Genomic DNA, 16,603 nt, shown 5'->3' on the forward strand with positions numbered 1-16,603 from the left:
CCTACTGCAGAACAAACAACTCTGGGCGCCATTCATCTTTAGTGAGTGTAAGCTGTCAGTTCACTGTTAACATCAGCTGTAAGTATGTTTCCACGCCTATTTGCTCTGAACGAGGCTGTAAATCTTTGTGAAAGGACTCTGATACCAGTTGAAAACTCAGTGAAGAACACTTCTGTTCTATAGCAAAACTGAGGTGATTTTTAAAGGATAACCTTGCCAAAATTAGGAACTGTTAGGCTTTTTAAGCTGCTGTTAGCAACTGTTAGTTGCAGTGTTATCAGAGCTAGCCTCTGTTAGCTGCTGTTTATGTTCATGTTAGCCTCTTTTAGCTGCTGTTTTTGTTTATGTTAGCCTCTATTAGCTGCTGTTTTTGTTCATGTTAGCCTCTTTTAGCTGCTGTTTATGTTCATTTTAGCCTCTTTTAGCTGCTGTTTTTGTTCATGTTAGCCTCTTTTAGCTACTGTTTATGTTAATGTTAGCCTCTTTTAGCTACTGTTTTTGTTCATGTTAGCCTATTTTAGCTGATGTTTTTGTTCATGTTAGCCTCTGTTAGCTGCTATTTTTGTTCACGTTAGCCTCTTTTAGATGCTGTTTTTGCCAGTGTTAGCCTCTGTTAGCCATTGTTTGTGAAACTGTAAAGTGGCTCTAACATTGCTGAACTCAGATACTTGGTGAATAAACTCATATGAGTATGTAATTAACCTATTTAATTAACCTATCAGAGAGAAAGTGTGATTTTTAGGACACTCAAGCCCAACATTAGGTGAGATAATATTAGCTTATAACCAACTGTTGTGGTTCTTTAGCTGGATTGCTGTCAGCTATTCAGAGATGGAGAGGTCACTGACAAGAAGTAATTCTTGCAATATTAAGAATAAATAAATATGTTTTTGCATGTTTTTGTGTGTTAGAGACTGACTTCAGTTCAAGAGGTGAGGCTTAAGGTGAGTAGGAAATTAAATACCCTTAAAAGAAGGATTTCCTGTACCTTTAAAATTTCTCCTGAATATCTGGGAACATGTGTGTGTGTGTGTGTGTGTGTGTGTGTGTGTGTGTGCGCGTGTTTCAATAGAACAGTGTAAACAGTTTTATAGATACAGAACAGTCAATTAATGGAGATAAATAATCAGATAAATTTAATAATATTGTCTCCTGCTGCTTGTATTTTAACATTTATGTCATAGATACAACCTTTAAAAAAGTAATTGTTACTGATATCTAACGGATTTTATCTTTTTTACAATCTATCGGGCTCAATTCTCACCAATCAAGTAGACTACAGTTAAAGAAACATGTTGCTATATAGTGTTTGTAGAGCACTGAGGTAGTACAGCCATAGGTACTGTTGAACATAAAGATAACCAGGTTAGTTAGTGGTTCTTTGCATCCATCACTTACTGACCTTGCTGTGCATGTGTGTCTGTGCACACACACTTTCCTCTAACCTGTACCTCCACCCCACTCAGCCAGTTTGCTGTTATCTGTGTATTTTCCAGCCCCCCCGCCAGCACACCTTCATTACTGCCCCAGATAGTGGCATTGGCAACTTGTCACTTATATTGATTTCTCTTAAACTGCAATTTACATGGATATTTGTGGGCGTCCTGAGGGCAGACTGCAGCCTGGCGGACGGCCCCGGCACCCTCGCTCTCGTTCTTTCTCTCTCTCTCTTTCTCCCTGCCCCTGAGGCTGGGAGGAAATGTTTCCACCCAACAACAAAGCCTCAAAGTGACTTTTCAATCTGACATCAGCAAACGTGTCATGCTGGTTCTTCAGCAAAAGCACTGCTTTTTCTTTTTCTTATCATAAAAACTAAAGCGGCTGGGGCCCTATGAAGGTAAAGGGGGTCTTTTGGGGGGAAAAATCAAGGCAACAGCAGGCTATGTTTTGTTAGGTATTAAATATCACTCTCTTTTATTTATTCACCAACTGTAAAAAAAAAGAAAAGAAAAGAAAAAAGAAACAGCTGTACAAGCTTAATGCATTCTTGATTAGGGCTTAACAAACCTGCATTTATTCCGAGCTCCTGAATGTGTCCGGCAGTACCATAGTGCCTCCTCCCAACGCACACCTGACCTTCTGCTGCAGAGGCCGGGGGAATAAAACAATTACCTGCAGCTAGGTAAACCACAAATGCTTTGTGAAAGCCTTCACACCGCTTTCACACAATAATGCCAAAATGTCACAATCTTCAAACTTTACGAATACAACACACCGTTAAGAGTTTTTGCCATGTGTGATGAAGGTCACCTGCAAAAGTCAAAACAGGATTTTCAGAATAAAATACGTTTCGTAAGACCTACGTGAAAAAAAAAAGTCTGTTAAAGATGCCTTTGAAAAGACAGCTGAGCAATGCGTCTGAGAATAATCTTCCTCCATGGACATCTATGACTTCAGACCACAGAGAGGGAATTTATTTCAGAACATTAATCCCACAAGAAGATTGCAAATCCTAAATCCTGCAAGACAAACACAACTGTACAAGGAGAGAAAGGAGAAGCACTCATCTCATTCTGCATCCCTGTCTCTCCTTTGAGCCTCAAGTTAGTGGTGACTGGGTTTGCAGCAGGCAGTATATGAAGCAGAAGACCACATTTGGTACTTTGGTGATGGTAAACGTCCTATCCTTGCCTGACCTTTGACCCCTTCCCCTCCCTGAGAAGAACACAGTTCCCCTGCCATGTAAAAAAAAAAGTGAAGTAAAAAAGTGGAATGAGACGAAACGTTTTTAAAACAGCACTGGGTGAAGAAGGGGTGTGAGCTGGTGGGTGTCGCTGGTGATGTCACACCTCCCAGACAGCCAGGATTGGACCCTAATTAGAAAGCTCGGCAGCAAATAGATAGGCGTCCTGCATGATTGAATTCAAAGTGGCTGATGCCAAAATTTCTGCAGAGGCGCGGCAAAAACTGGCTGAGAGGAGCGAAGCAGCCGGGATCAGTGCTGCTGAGAGCTGCCACGCTGCGCTGCGAACACAGTCTCTCTATGAGCTGGAGGCGAGCTGGAGTTTCTGAGGTGATACAGGAACAGCGAGACGCGAAGCTCCTCTCCCTGGTTTGAAGGGATAAAAAAGAAGAAGAGCCGAAAATATAGTCCGAGTGTTCGTCAAAGCCGAGGACGCAGCGCAATCAGAGAGCAACGGAGGCTGACGCCAGACAAGTACAAAGGAGAATCGAGCCGCCGAGTTCAAGTTATCCCTGCGCCTCGCTCCAAAGGTCTGCGCTGATGGCATCCGTACTTGGAAACAACAGCCGCGCGTCGGGAGCTCAGGGCGGCCAGGTGAAATGCAAGCTGAGAAGGAGGAGGAGGAGGCGATCCAAGAGAAAAGGTAAAAGCAAACAGAAAGAACGGAAAAGAAACTTTATACCACTTGTTTCCTTTTTTCTTTTTTCTTCTTTTTTTGGCTTTCTCTCCAGAGGTCGTGCGCACCTTGGCGGAGCATCGGAGCGCACAGGCGGCAGCCCGGTGGAGCCTGCACCTCGCTGCTGCTCCTGCTCCGATAACGGCGGCTTTGGATAATAGTGCATATTTGAAATGTGACTGAAGAAAAAAAAACCGTGATCTCTGTTTAGGAGGAGACGGCGGCTTTAAATCGCCTTTCTCGTGTAAAGTTTAGTTGCCGCTGCGTGCGTCGTCCTCGCAGAGCCTTCGTTGTGTCTTATACCTAACGGGACAGCGGAGAATGAAAGTATTATTTCGCTCTTATGGAGCTTTAAACGTGCTCTCCGGTAGACAGAACGGCTGCTGTCAATATTTAACACTGATTTCTTCATTTGTTTGTTTTTTTAAGCAGCGCATACACATGAATCCTGTCCTCACTGATTTCTTCCATAATTTCAGTTAGATTGCCACATCAGTTCTTGTCAGTAAGTTTAAATATTCAAAATGTAGCATAATTAAAGAGCATCCTCCTCCACGCTGGAAAACACTGCAAAATCCCAATAATTCACATTTTTTTTGTCCTTTTCCTTTTTTTCCCCTGTTGTCTCATCTAAACAGAATTTTCACCCATTAGAGGCTAAAACTGCACTGCTGTACTGCTACACAGAGAAGCCTCAAGTTTAGGACTCAGTTATGGGCCTGCAACAGGGAGACAAAAGGAGCAGGGACCTACAATTATTTTATCTGGCCCTTCAAAATAATATTTCTTTGTTTTTTTTGTCTTGATATTTTTTATTTGTGCCTGTTTCTAATTCTAAGCTTCCAGCCTCCTTTTATGGAGCTTCTAATGAAGAAATCAGTGGATTAACAATTGGAGACAAACTGTAAAATAGCCAATTATATGTGTAATGAAAACAGAAAAGCATGCTGATTTCCAGTGACTGAAACATAATAACAGTGAGGATTTTTTTTCCTAAGGCTCAGCGCCTGTCCCTGCAGCCGTGCTGTAATGGATGCTGACGGGGGTTCATGGTAAACAAATCCCTTGTGTGTTTTAAATGCCCTGCATCCTCTCTGCCAGTGACACTCTTACCTTTGTGAAATATTATGTATATGATGCAAAAAAATTAAATAAATAAAAATAATACAATTCACAGCACTCTGGCTGATGAAACATTTCCACCTCAGCACCTCTCACTTTGAGACTTTGCATTCCTGCTTTTTTAAAAAAAGAAAAAAAACAAGAAAAGTGGTCACAAGTGAAAACGCAGCATTGCTCGCTGCTAAAATTAATCCGTGATTGCTGAGTAATTTTATCCCAACTTCCTTCGTGCTGCACTTCACAGAGGGAAAAGAGCTGCAAAGTGACATTTTGAAAGATCAAGAAAGGAGCTATTATTGATATGTCAGGGAATGCTTTGATTCTTTAGAAGAAGAAAAATAAAAACCTCGCCGGTTATTTCCTCAGGTATTCTTATTTGGCTAATTAATACTGAACTGAATCACCGAGCACTTGTTTGCTCTGGCACAGGCCTCAAACTCTTTGCTTTTTGTTCACCTCCTCTTTTTCTGCCATCTCCATAAAAAAGGAGGAGGAAGATTTAAGCAATATTTATTTTTATTTATTCATACACATAACAGATGATAACACGACCGTTTGTGTTGTTTATGCTTGAAGACACTGACGTGCCACCCCATTGCATTGTGGAATATGGATGAACGCTCGGAGCGTGTTGACGTATCCGACTGCAATTGAATGCATAACGAGCTTTCATAAACACTTTGCACTTGTCATCAAACTACAAAACAGACAACTGCATCTCATTTCCATAACCTCTTGATTTTTAATAGCCCAAGTAATTGAGACAAGGGAGACAATACATAAAATATAGTGCTGAGGCAAATGTATTTACATAATGGAAAACGACAGAATTGGTTCCACAACATTAAGCATTGCATATGAGTATCACACAAGCGCGCGCGCACATTAGCTGACAGGCCCTCGCTGCGTGTATTTCCGAGCAGCTAATTTATCAGCTCTGCTGATTCATTCTGATAACACGGGACATTAGGGGCCAGTTCAGGGGCCGGCTGTAAATGAACTGTGGCTTCGGGACGCGCTGATGGCCGCTGACTCTTCTGGTCTTCCTGTCTTGACGCTTGTATTCAAATTTAAACGTTTCATAAAACTGTCAAAATAAAAGCCCAGTGTCAGACTGAAGGGTTCCAGCTTCCATTTTTTTTTAACCGATCATCGTCATCTTTCATCTCAAATGCCAGCCGAGCATCATCTCGAGATTTCCACACAATTATGTGTATAGACTTTAAGGAAAATAAATCAATAAATCAATAAATCACTGAGGGATTATTTGGTTGCATTTGTGGCTTAATCCCTTGAAAAGGCTGCAGATTATTTGTAGATGGACTAAAACCTGCGTGTGTATTCAAAAGGTTCTAAGCAGATTCAGCAACTTCGATTAATTTCTTTTTCCATCAGACTCCTTTTTTTGTTTTTCTTTTTTGGGTGTGTTTGCTCATTTCTTTTGGATGGGCAGGATAAATAAGTAAAGAGTGAAGATTACAGCCTGGGGATGTATTTGCTAACATCTTTTTAGCAGGCGGCCCTCACTGCTCCTGCTCAGATTTCCTAAAAATCACACACCTTACTGAATCCATCAGCTGCTTTTTCAGCTGCTGTTTGACAGCCGCCGCCTCCTCAGATTGTTCTGGTTCCAGCACTCCTGTCAGCTCGGTGTTGTGCAGATGTACACCTCACTCGCTGTTTTTTTTTTGTTTTTTTTGCTGTTCTTTAAGCACAGTGTGAGCAGAGTTATCCCCCTCAGATGGACTCGTGGACACACAGAGGATCTGCCTCTTAATTAGTCACAGCCGTGAGCTCTGTGTCCCTAAAGGGACGTCAGTTGCACAAATACAGTCGTGCACATCTGGGTGAATGATGCACTCCCCTGATTTTTGACAAATCTGCCTGTAGATTCCCGCCTGTCAGTCATCTGTACGACGTGACCTTGTTAAACCGCGGCATATGTGCAGCATATTCTTGCTCTTCTATCCACAGTGTGCCTTTCTTACAGACAAAAATAAGCACCGCCGAGATTTATTGGCCAACATTATTTTTTTTTACAGCCACACTTATCACCCTGCACTCTCAGTACAGTATATCAGCGTATCATCAAGAGCGCCGAGGGGGGAAATGTGAAAAACACAGAGTGTAACATAATTTATATAGCAATTACTGCTTACGCTCTGCTTCCTGGTGAGCTGGCGACGGCGACAGACGGGTCGAGTGTGGGCTGCCGTGGCGGCGGTGAAAGTTGAGGTGGAGGGATGCGAGGGTTTACACGCATTTGAACATCTCCGTTCTGGAGAGGCGCAAGTAAACATTAGCTCGGCGGCTGGGTCAATCAACATAAAACACCCTCTCCCCCCACTCTCCCACCCACCCAGTGATCCTCTGTGACTATCTGACATCTCACCAAGCAGAGGGAGGGAAGAGTGAGTGGAATTCCTGGCTGTACCGTATCATCCCGCTTCCCTCTCAGCGCTAACGGTGGTGATAGAGGCGCCGCTGAGTTGAGGGGCAGAGGTCAAGAAGAGGGGGCACAGACTCAGAGCAGACTGTCCTTTACGATTTCACAAATTTGAAGAACTTTGCATCTGCACTGGTTTAATCAGCCAGGTATCTGTGCAGACCAGTAATATTACTGTCTGCTAGTGCTAGTCACTGATGCTACTGGAAGAAAACCAAACATTCTTGTATTGGAATGTATTTCGGAATGACCAAAATAGCTCTGAGATTAAAGAAGATGTGTTGCAGCCTGTCGGAGAGAACAAGCTGTGTTTTCACAGTTGTGATAGAAGCGTTAGCAGTATTTGAAGATTCATAGACGGTATACAAAATGCACACAAAACAGCCTTTGCTTTAATTGAATTACGTAACCACACTAGCCCACTGTCTGTCAGTGTTGTTTGTCTTAGATATAGTACCTTTACCTGTTTTGCCTTTATTGCTTTGTAGGAAACACGATTCTTCGTAGCTGTTATTTGCTGCACTGTCCTTTAAGGTCTTTACTGCTTATGACTGATCACTTGGATCTTTTTTGTTGACTTGTGTTCATGCTAAACCTCGTACACCTTGCAAATCTTCCAGATTTGGCTTTGAACTTCATATACTTTGGAGACTCTGTTTGCAACTCTTCATTTTTTATGCGTTGTTTACATCTTGCCGCTAATTCCAGCTGCACGGACACGTGTTGAATGTCATGTCCATTTTTCTCCTGTCATTTGCTGTTTGCCTCCCTACCAACATCTGTCAAATAAGCCCCACCCCTTCCACCCCCACCCATAACAAAACTGCAAGTTTTTTCTTTTTTAAGCAGCATATAAATTATAGAAAAAGCAAGTATATATAAATCGAAGGTTCCTTTTAAATAGAATCCAGGATGCTCATGCTGTCTTTGAGAATAAAAAATAAAAAAGCTCAATGTGAGTAATAATAGAAGAAAAAGAAAAAACAGTCGTAATGCTCAATAGTAAATCTGGCTAAAAAAATGATTACATTTAAGTTGGAATAGTGAAAGTGGTCCAAGCATGCCGAGTCTGCAGTGATGTGTGAGAGACCTTTAAGGACGATGACAGTGTTTTAATCAGCATTCATTCAGATCATTGTTTAATGTTAGCGTAACTGTCCCCGTCATGCACACATGCATTGTAACAGTTGCAGTATGGTCTCTGCATTGGCCTACATTCACATGCAGAATCCACTGATAAATAAACTCACTCTGCGGTAACACAGAGAGGACCTGAGCCAATGCACACCTTGCACCAGTTTCCTGGTGTAGGGTCATTGTCATCAGGAGTGGGAAGGTTTCTGGTTGAGGAATGCAGTTATTGGTGCTTGGTTTCCATGTTGGGATAGCCCAATGTCACACAGTGTGTGTGTGTGTGTGCGTGTGTGTGTGTGTGTGAAAGAGAGAGAGGTTTGTTTCACAGATGAAAAACACTAGTTTTATTCCTGAAACACTTCTGTCACATTTGTTTGTGTTTGTGCTGATAACTGCATTAAGAGCTGCAACAGAAACACCGCTGGCATTTATGAGGTTAATGAAGGTCAGTGCCGATGGAAGCGGCGCCGTGTTCTGCGGTGTGCGCACGCATGGCTCTGCGAATTTACAGGCACTTCCTGATTAAGGGTAGCGGCGGAGGAGTCTGCGGTTTAGGACACGGCGTCCTCTAGCTGACTGAGCGTTTAGCTGGTGGGCGGAGGAGGGGGCTGGGGAAAAAAAAGGTTATTACTACTCATTGTGGTCTCTTGAGGACAGCTGATAAAATGACCAAGGAAAAGGAATAGCACAACTTTAGCACATTAGCATAATTAGTAATTATCTGGTAATAGTCCCTCTTGGCTTTTTTGGAGCTCGGCAGTGAGAAATTGTACTTAAAGTTCAGGGCCAGAAAACAAATTTCATGGCGAAATGTCTCAATAACACGCGGAGTGCAAGAGCTGCCTCAGTCAGGCTGCGGAGAGAATGAATCAGAACAAGTATCAAAAGCACAGATGCAGATTTAAAAAATGCAGAAGGTGACACTTAAGTTAATTAGCCTGTTGTTTGATGACTCCCACAGTTGGAAAGATAAGGGTATTACTCATTGCAAATACCTTGTTGCACTTGTTGCTATGACAACAAAAACACAGTTTAATTGAGTTAGTCATGTGTTACGCTTCATCAGCCTGTCCACAAGAGCTTTCACAACAATGACTACTTTGGTGGAGACATTTGAGAGCTGGTTACACTGCATGCCACTAATGCGCGTGTGCCGCTCTGATGGAAATTGCGCTCCAGAGTGATGCCTCTGTGTGTGTTAATTTGTTTGCGTGCACGCGTGTGTGTGTGTTCTTGTCGCCTGTGTGCCCGGTACATGTCGCCGTTCGCGGGGAGCTGTCAGTCTTCATAAACACAGATGTGGCACGGCAACTCGGCGGCATTATCGCTTCCCGTCAGTGTGTGTGCGTCTGCAGTCCACAAAACAACGCAACATGAGAGAGCCTGTTGTGTAAAAGAGAGTTTGGATGTCTCGTAGCAACTGTCAAGCAAGTTTTTGTTGTTGTTGTTGCTGCTGCTGCTGTTGGGCTGATGCCAGATGTGAGCAACAGCCGAGCAATAGTGTAACTATTGTGTATGTTTTGAGATGCACGTTAGATCGATGAGAGAGCTTTTAACAAGGGAACATGTGCGATGCTTTGGGAGCAACAAGCTGGTGATTTGTTTATCCAGTAAGAGTAGGGATTACAATTTAAAGGAACAATTCAGACATCTTTTTTTTCCACTGTGTGTGTGTATGTGTGCTTTGAATGTTTTTTTTTATGTTTTTGTTGAGTCAATATTCATTTTGGCTGCAAACTAAAGACAAAACGCTGCCATGGTTTCCCAAGGCACAGCGCGATATTGTTAAGCATCTTGTTTTTCCTAACCAGAAATCCAAAAACCGAAGGCATTTAGATCGTACAATAATGCAGAATGAAAAAAAGGGTCACAGTTTTAAACATTTGATCGTTTGTTTTCTGTCTCTGCTTTCAGGCAGTTTCCGTTTCTTTGCTGTTAACATGACGGCAGGTCTTATTTTTCTGTCTTCAGATGGACCTTGTAGAGTTTGCAGCTGAGAACAAGACAAAAAAAAGGGAAAAATGAAAAAGGGGGAAATTTTATTGACCTTCCTACCTTTGAAATCATCCTGATACCAGTTTCATTTATATCATGAACCAAAACCACATATATATAAATATATTTAATTTTCAGCTTGTTTACATGGTAATAATTTGGTTTTTAAAAAATATTTAGCATTTTTGTTGCATTGATATTTAAGATAAAGAATACTATCTCATCTTTCCTACTTAAGGTTTTAGAGGAACAGTAACTAACATTAGCTTTTTCATCCAATACAACATGTAGATGAGGTGTATTCTTCATGCAGCTGGTATCTCTAACAACCTTCACAGTTATATGGAAAGCTGTTTTTATCACCTCCTCTCATCTTATCTGGATTGTGGCAGCTGGACTGTATAGAAGGGTTTTAGTGTGAAGACAGAGCTGTAAAATGCAAAGAAATTGCATTTCTAATAGCAAAATTACGCACTCGATTTACTCCAAATGTCAACCAAAATGCACTTTTCATGCTTGTTCTTACATTGTGACTGCCAAAGTCAAACAGAAACAGAGCTGTAGTGTGGTTACATTTCACTAAACTGAGTCTGGTAATTCTGAACTAGATTCGCTCACCTAAAAATTTCAAGTTTTTAATTCATGGCAGTGGATTTTTTGTGTCTTATCATCGCTGTTATTATTATTTTATCATGCCATCAAGACTAGCTCTCACATCTAATGCGAAGTCCTGCCAATAGTGTGGAAGCACCCCACACATCATGGTGGCAAAACATTTCTCCAGTTTATGATCCTAATTAGCTCTAACTGTGCCATCATCCCTGAGTCATCATGCCTGGAGAGAGGCCAGATCATTTGACGGTCCACAGTTTCACGCTTTCTTCATCCCTCCTCTCCCTTTCTTCCTTTCTTTCATGTCTTTTCCTTTCAGTTTCTGTCTCCCTCTCTCTCTCCCTCTTCCCTGAAGCACACACACTGTTATTGTTGTCCTCCAGCTTCATGTGCGTATTCACAGCACGGTAGCTGCTGCTATGAAAAGGGAAATATTTCATAAGCAGAAAATAGCTGAAGAAGGTGCTAGGATATGGGCTCCAAAAAAAGCTTTGTGCTGTTTTACCAACTCGGTCCAAAATACAGCAAGTCAGCCTTGAAATGTGTTCGCTCGCCATTCGAGTGCATTTGGAAATTAAAACTCACAAACACGTGAATGGCATCTGATCAGCTGGCAAAGCGTGCGCTGCTGGCACCTCTCGCCTTATGTCATGCTTCAGCCACACAACAGCACAACTGCCTCGTGTGCTTTGCTGACATAGCAAAGTTAACACTGATACCCCGCCTCATATGGAATAATGAAATTGGATGAAGCAGCTTAGCCGCTTGCCGTCCCTCCTCTAGCCATCAGACTCGGTGCCTATTTGAGATAACGTTAATGAAGGAGACTTTAGCCAAGAATAGACACGTCTTACTGCTGGAGTGGTGGGGGGGTGGGGGAAGAGGGGTGGGGCACTAACGGCATTTATTTCCATTAATAAGATGGAGCGTTTTACAAGAGAACCTCTCCTGAGGGCTCTCTCCGGAGGTCGGAGAGAAAGCTACACCTTTTAACAACCTCCAAAAGAGTTCTCAGTGTGCGGAGAGATGTTGTTGCATGGCCTGTTCTCTAAGAAACTTGTCCTAACCTTGCTTCACCAATTTGGGCTGAGGTGGTGACTACAATCACTGCTTTTCATCATTTGTAGGTTTTTGTTGTGGGTGTTAGCAGCTTGGGAAGGCAAAGTCTGAATTTTCTTAGAGAGCTAGCATGAAATATTTTCCAGTTCTTCTGCTCTTGACCACTGTATGATTTACCACTTGAAACTGCTGATTTTAGATATCAATAAACAAAGCTAGCTTCTTGATTCTAGTTTGTATTTATCAGTTTTGCTGTAGCTAGCTAAGCTAACTAGCATTAACTTCATGATGTTGCTGAAAAAATGTTACAGACTGTCAGGTTTTAATGTTAATGGGTGCAAAGAATGAAGGGCTGTAAGAAAGATGTCAAAAACGCACTTGCTGACCTTGTACACAGTGTTGTGCTAAAACACTGAATCTAAAGCTAATAGGTGGTCAGTAGTTTTGGCCATGCTAGCTGAAACAGGAGACTGTTGGAATTTATAGCTGTGTAGAAGCAAACTACTTTACTTTAACGCACGGTTACGCTCGAGCTTTATTATTTATACACTGCAGGATTTAAAGGTAGCTGACGCCATCTTGGATGATGAATGTGGCCGATAGCGCAGAACTGCAAACAGTCTGTAATTCATTTAAAACTAGTCCAAGATGATAACTTAAGACAAAGTGCAGTTTTAGCCTGGACCTTGGATGTAGTAAGCTGTTAATCTGGATGAGCATTTTTAAACTTAAACAGTGTGATCCCTTTAATACGATCATGGTTGGTTTTTTTGTTCCGTTATCTGTTTTTGTAATAACCCGAGGATGATGCCATACATCCTTATTGGATTAGTGCATTATATGATAAGTGGTAAGCATTATGGGAAATGCTGTAGTAGCGAGGCCTGAATGATTAGCTCAGTCACTGTGCCTGTGTACAGAATATTTTCTACCACTGATATTTTTTACTTCTCTCTGCATGAGGGGTCAAGAGTGTTTTTACACTCCTTCCTCACTATGTAAATACATCTGATAGCAGTTGATTCATAGTAAATGATAAATACGCTCTTTTTGCAGTGAATATTAGATCCCTGTAGCTGATGGAATTGCTTAATGGCAGATTAGGAGCACTGATAATGATGAGCGCATATGCGAATATCCTCGCCGCTTCATTATTCTGCTCACATGCAAGCATTAAATAACATTTTTCCCCCTCTTTGCCCTACAGTAAATCCCTCTCCCATCCATCGATTCCAGGATCCTTTAGGGGCCCCTTCTAGGAGAGACCGACAGGCTTATCTTGCAAATCCTTTAAAAGGTATTTAGAAAAAAATCTTTCCCTGCATTAAGTGTGTCTGATGTTGCATCGCCGCAGGGTTGGCCGAGTTAGAGTTTTAGACCTGCAGGCTGATCGGTGCGATATGCAAAATGATGTTTTTTCCAAGTTTCCTAACAGTCACATGCTGTGTAGTTTATTTTTCCTTCTTGCTGCCCCGATTTTGATTTGTACAGCTTGAAGTGGTGGAGCGTAATAGATGTGTTTGCATTTGCCCGAAAAACTTAGAGTTCCAATCACTCATCCATTACCTTTGATAGCTCAGAGAGTATTTGGCTTTGCCCAGATAAGGCCTGAGTATACATCCAGTCAGATTCAGTTGAATTGTTTGTACACACACGGCGCTTTGGCATTGGTCTGCTTGGATGGGCTTTGGCGTGATGGAGAATTTCATCCCCACCCCCTCCGCTACCTCACTGACAGTGGCGCTTTGGGGCCGGAGCTGTTGGTGAAGGGTGTGTGGCACCTCAGGCTACAAATGTTGCCTTGCGTAAAGGACAAAAAGAGAGGATATCTGCGGGTTAAGAGTGCCTCAAATGTTGGCCCACATGGACCTACATACCCACCATTCTATATTTAGACATAATAGACATAAGGTATACTCTGTAAGTCACTGAAAGCAGCAGTAAAACCAGTAAAAAACGCCTTTATCGTACAGCTGCTTTTCCAGTCTTTTTCTCGAATTAATGATGAAAAGAAACAGTTCATTTATTAAAAATCTTTTAGTCCTGTACTTATTTGTCTCTTTTTAAAACCATGGCATGTTCAAATAGTCGTGCATCAGCGGTCCCCAACCTTTTTTGGTTGGGTCGGTTTATGTCCAACAATATTTTCACGGACCAGCTTTTAAGGTGTCGTGGATAAATACAACAAAATAACACAGAGGAAAAGACCCAGGGAAACCGAGATAACAATAAAAATTATTTTTAAAAAATAGCAATAAAAACCCTGAAAACCATAAATTTCATACCTGAGCCTCAACTCTAGCAGCCTGGTACCAAACGACTCACGGACCGGTACCAGTCCATGGCCCGGAGGTTGGGGACCGCTGATCTAGGTGAGGTAAAGTAATAAATTGCTTAATCTGTAATCATTTATGTAATATGATTAGAAATAAGATTTTTTAAAACTATACCAGAAAAAATATTTACTAAAATAACAGTAGTGGAAAAAAACGCTGTCTTCCTTTTTAGACTCACTTATACAGTGGGGTTGTGTTGTTTCTGTGCAGATTGCCCCATTTTAAAGTTAAAGGAATATAAAGTGAAACACTGTGATCTATCAAAAGGTACTGGTTATGTAGGCTGGGTCCCTCATCTTCAAACCAGAAACACTTACAGCCAGTGTAAAACAACTAGAAAAGTGAGAAGCTCGATGTTGATGAACCTGCCATATGCTGGATTGTATGCCATCCATGCTTTGTTCCACCTGGTCTCATACCTGCTATTGAACTGTGACACACTGGAGCTGGGATAAACTGTGATAACTTTGCACCTACCTGATCCTCTCCTCTTCTTCATCTCGCCAGTTGCTTGTTTGGTGTCTCATGTGTGTGTGTCGCACTCCTCGTGTTCTCTTCATTCTCTCATTCACCTGAGCCCCATGCCTGCTGTTCATAGTACTGTTTATTGATTTATTCTCAGAACACGATCAAGAGACATAGATTAGGTAAAAGTTAAATATGAATGCTTTATTAAAAGTCTAAATAGTCATCATCATTATTCCATATAGGCTAAACAGTCACACAACACAGTCTGCAACTCTATCGGATGCTTGCTGGGCAAATATTCAGTGCAACAACAGATGTACATCAATCAGGATGCGATCGCTGTTTATTATTTACTGCAGTGTAATCAGTGGATTCTATGATATCTCCGTCGGATAGCATCTATCTTTACACTCTCATCCCTTCCTCTGTTGCTCTTGTTTCTCTTTCAGGTTTTCTTTTCCTCTCGCTCTCTCTGTCTCTCTCTGTGGAATACATGTTTGATTCGCCAAATCCGTTGCAGAGATGCTTCAGGGGAAAACAAATTAGACCGATGGGGCTGAAACCCATTTTAGGAGAGCAAAAAATTCTGATCTATATATCTGCTGATGTTCTTTATTCATCTTTTTCCATCCATGTTTTTGACGTCTTATCCGAGCAGGGTTGCGGTGGGGCCAGAATCAAACCCAACTGACGTCATGCAAGAGGCGAGGTAGACCCTAAACAGCTCCCTCCCACTCCATCACAGATCTAACACCAAGATTCAGACACCCTTTAATACCCGCATCCACAGCTGAAAATGAAGAATCGTATTTAATTGTCTTATTGGTGCATGTTTGGAGCTGCTCTGCTGTATGGAGCCACTGTGCTCAAAAGACTGTGGCGATTACACCGTTTCTAAATCACTTGACGCATCATTTTTCAGATATGATCAAGAAAACAGTTTATTTTATCAGTGCGTAACAAAGAACATATAGTATAGTTGTCATTGTCCAATATATAATTAGATATTTGTAAATGTACTTTAGTTAAGGCCTAATTACCAAAGACAAATATGGAACCACGTAAAATCTATTACTCGCTGGTATCTCAAGGAGTGAGATAATCAATTGATTTGCTGCCATCAGAAAAGGCTATTAGTTTCCAAGCATTAAAGACATTTGAGACAACGTTATAAATTCTGAGTATTTCTTTTTTTTTTTCCAAATACGCCACTCAAAAGAATTTCCAATGAATTAAAGAAAAAATGAATATACATTTGAAGATGTCAGCAGCATCATTACTGTGTGTGTGTGTGTATATATATACAGGGTGGGCCATTTATATGGATACACCGTAATAACATGGGAATGGTTGGTGATATTAAAGTCCTGTTTGTAGCACATTAGTATATGTGAGGGGGCAAACTCCTCAAGATGGGTGGTGACCATGGTGGCCATTTAGAAGTCGGCCATCTTGGATACAGCTTTTGTTTTTTCAATAGGAAGAGGGCCATGTGACACATCAAACTTATTGGTAATGTCACAAGAAAAACAATGGTGTGCTTGGTTTCAACGTAACTTTATTCTTTCATGAGTTATTTACAAGTTTCTCTTTGTTCACAGCCATTGACATGTCAAAGAGGTTAACACATGAGGAGCGGATCGAAATTGTGTTGATATCTGGTAAACGCAGTAACCGGGTCATTGCAGCAGATTTCAATGCAAGACACCCTACGAGACCACCCATCTCCCATGCTACAGTTAGCAAACTACTTGCTAAGTTTCATGAAACTGGTTCAGTGTTGGATTTGCCAAAATGTGGATGCAAGAAAACTGCCACTAATGAAGAAACATCAGTGGCTGTCCTAGCTTCATTCAGCAAGAGCTCACAGCGTAGCACTCCCCGCATGTCACTGGAGAGTGGCATTAGTCGAACATCCCTTCGGCAGATATTAGCTACTCACAAATGGCTCCCTTACAAACTCCAGCTACTGCAGCATCTCAACGAGGATGACCCAGATCGGCGCACAGAATTTGCAGAATGGACAAAACAAAAATTGGAACAGGACCCTCAGTTCACGCAGAAGATTTTGT

At 41.7% G+C, this 16,603-nt stretch overlaps 1 protein-coding gene across 1 annotated transcript in view; it reads left to right on the plus strand.

Moving 5' to 3' along the window:
• The first annotated feature begins 2,825 nt into the window (after nucleotides 1-2,825).
• adarb2 (adenosine deaminase RNA specific B2 (inactive)) overlaps nucleotides 2,826-16,603 on the plus strand; it is a 222,988-nt gene continuing 209,210 nt past the window's right edge. The window contains exon 1 of the mRNA XM_085418171.1: nucleotides 2,826-3,326. Coding sequence (XP_085274297.1) covers nucleotides 3,224-3,326 — 103 coding nt within the window. The 5' untranslated portion in view covers nucleotides 2,826-3,223. The remainder of the gene's footprint in view (nucleotides 3,327-16,603) is intronic.

This window comes from Rhamphochromis longiceps, linkage group LG9 (genome assembly GCF_057381845.1).
Source record: "Rhamphochromis longiceps isolate RC_006_pf linkage group LG9, R_longiceps_female_GT1.1, whole genome shotgun sequence".
Classification (NCBI taxonomy): Eukaryota; Metazoa; Chordata; class Actinopteri; order Cichliformes; family Cichlidae; genus Rhamphochromis; species Rhamphochromis longiceps.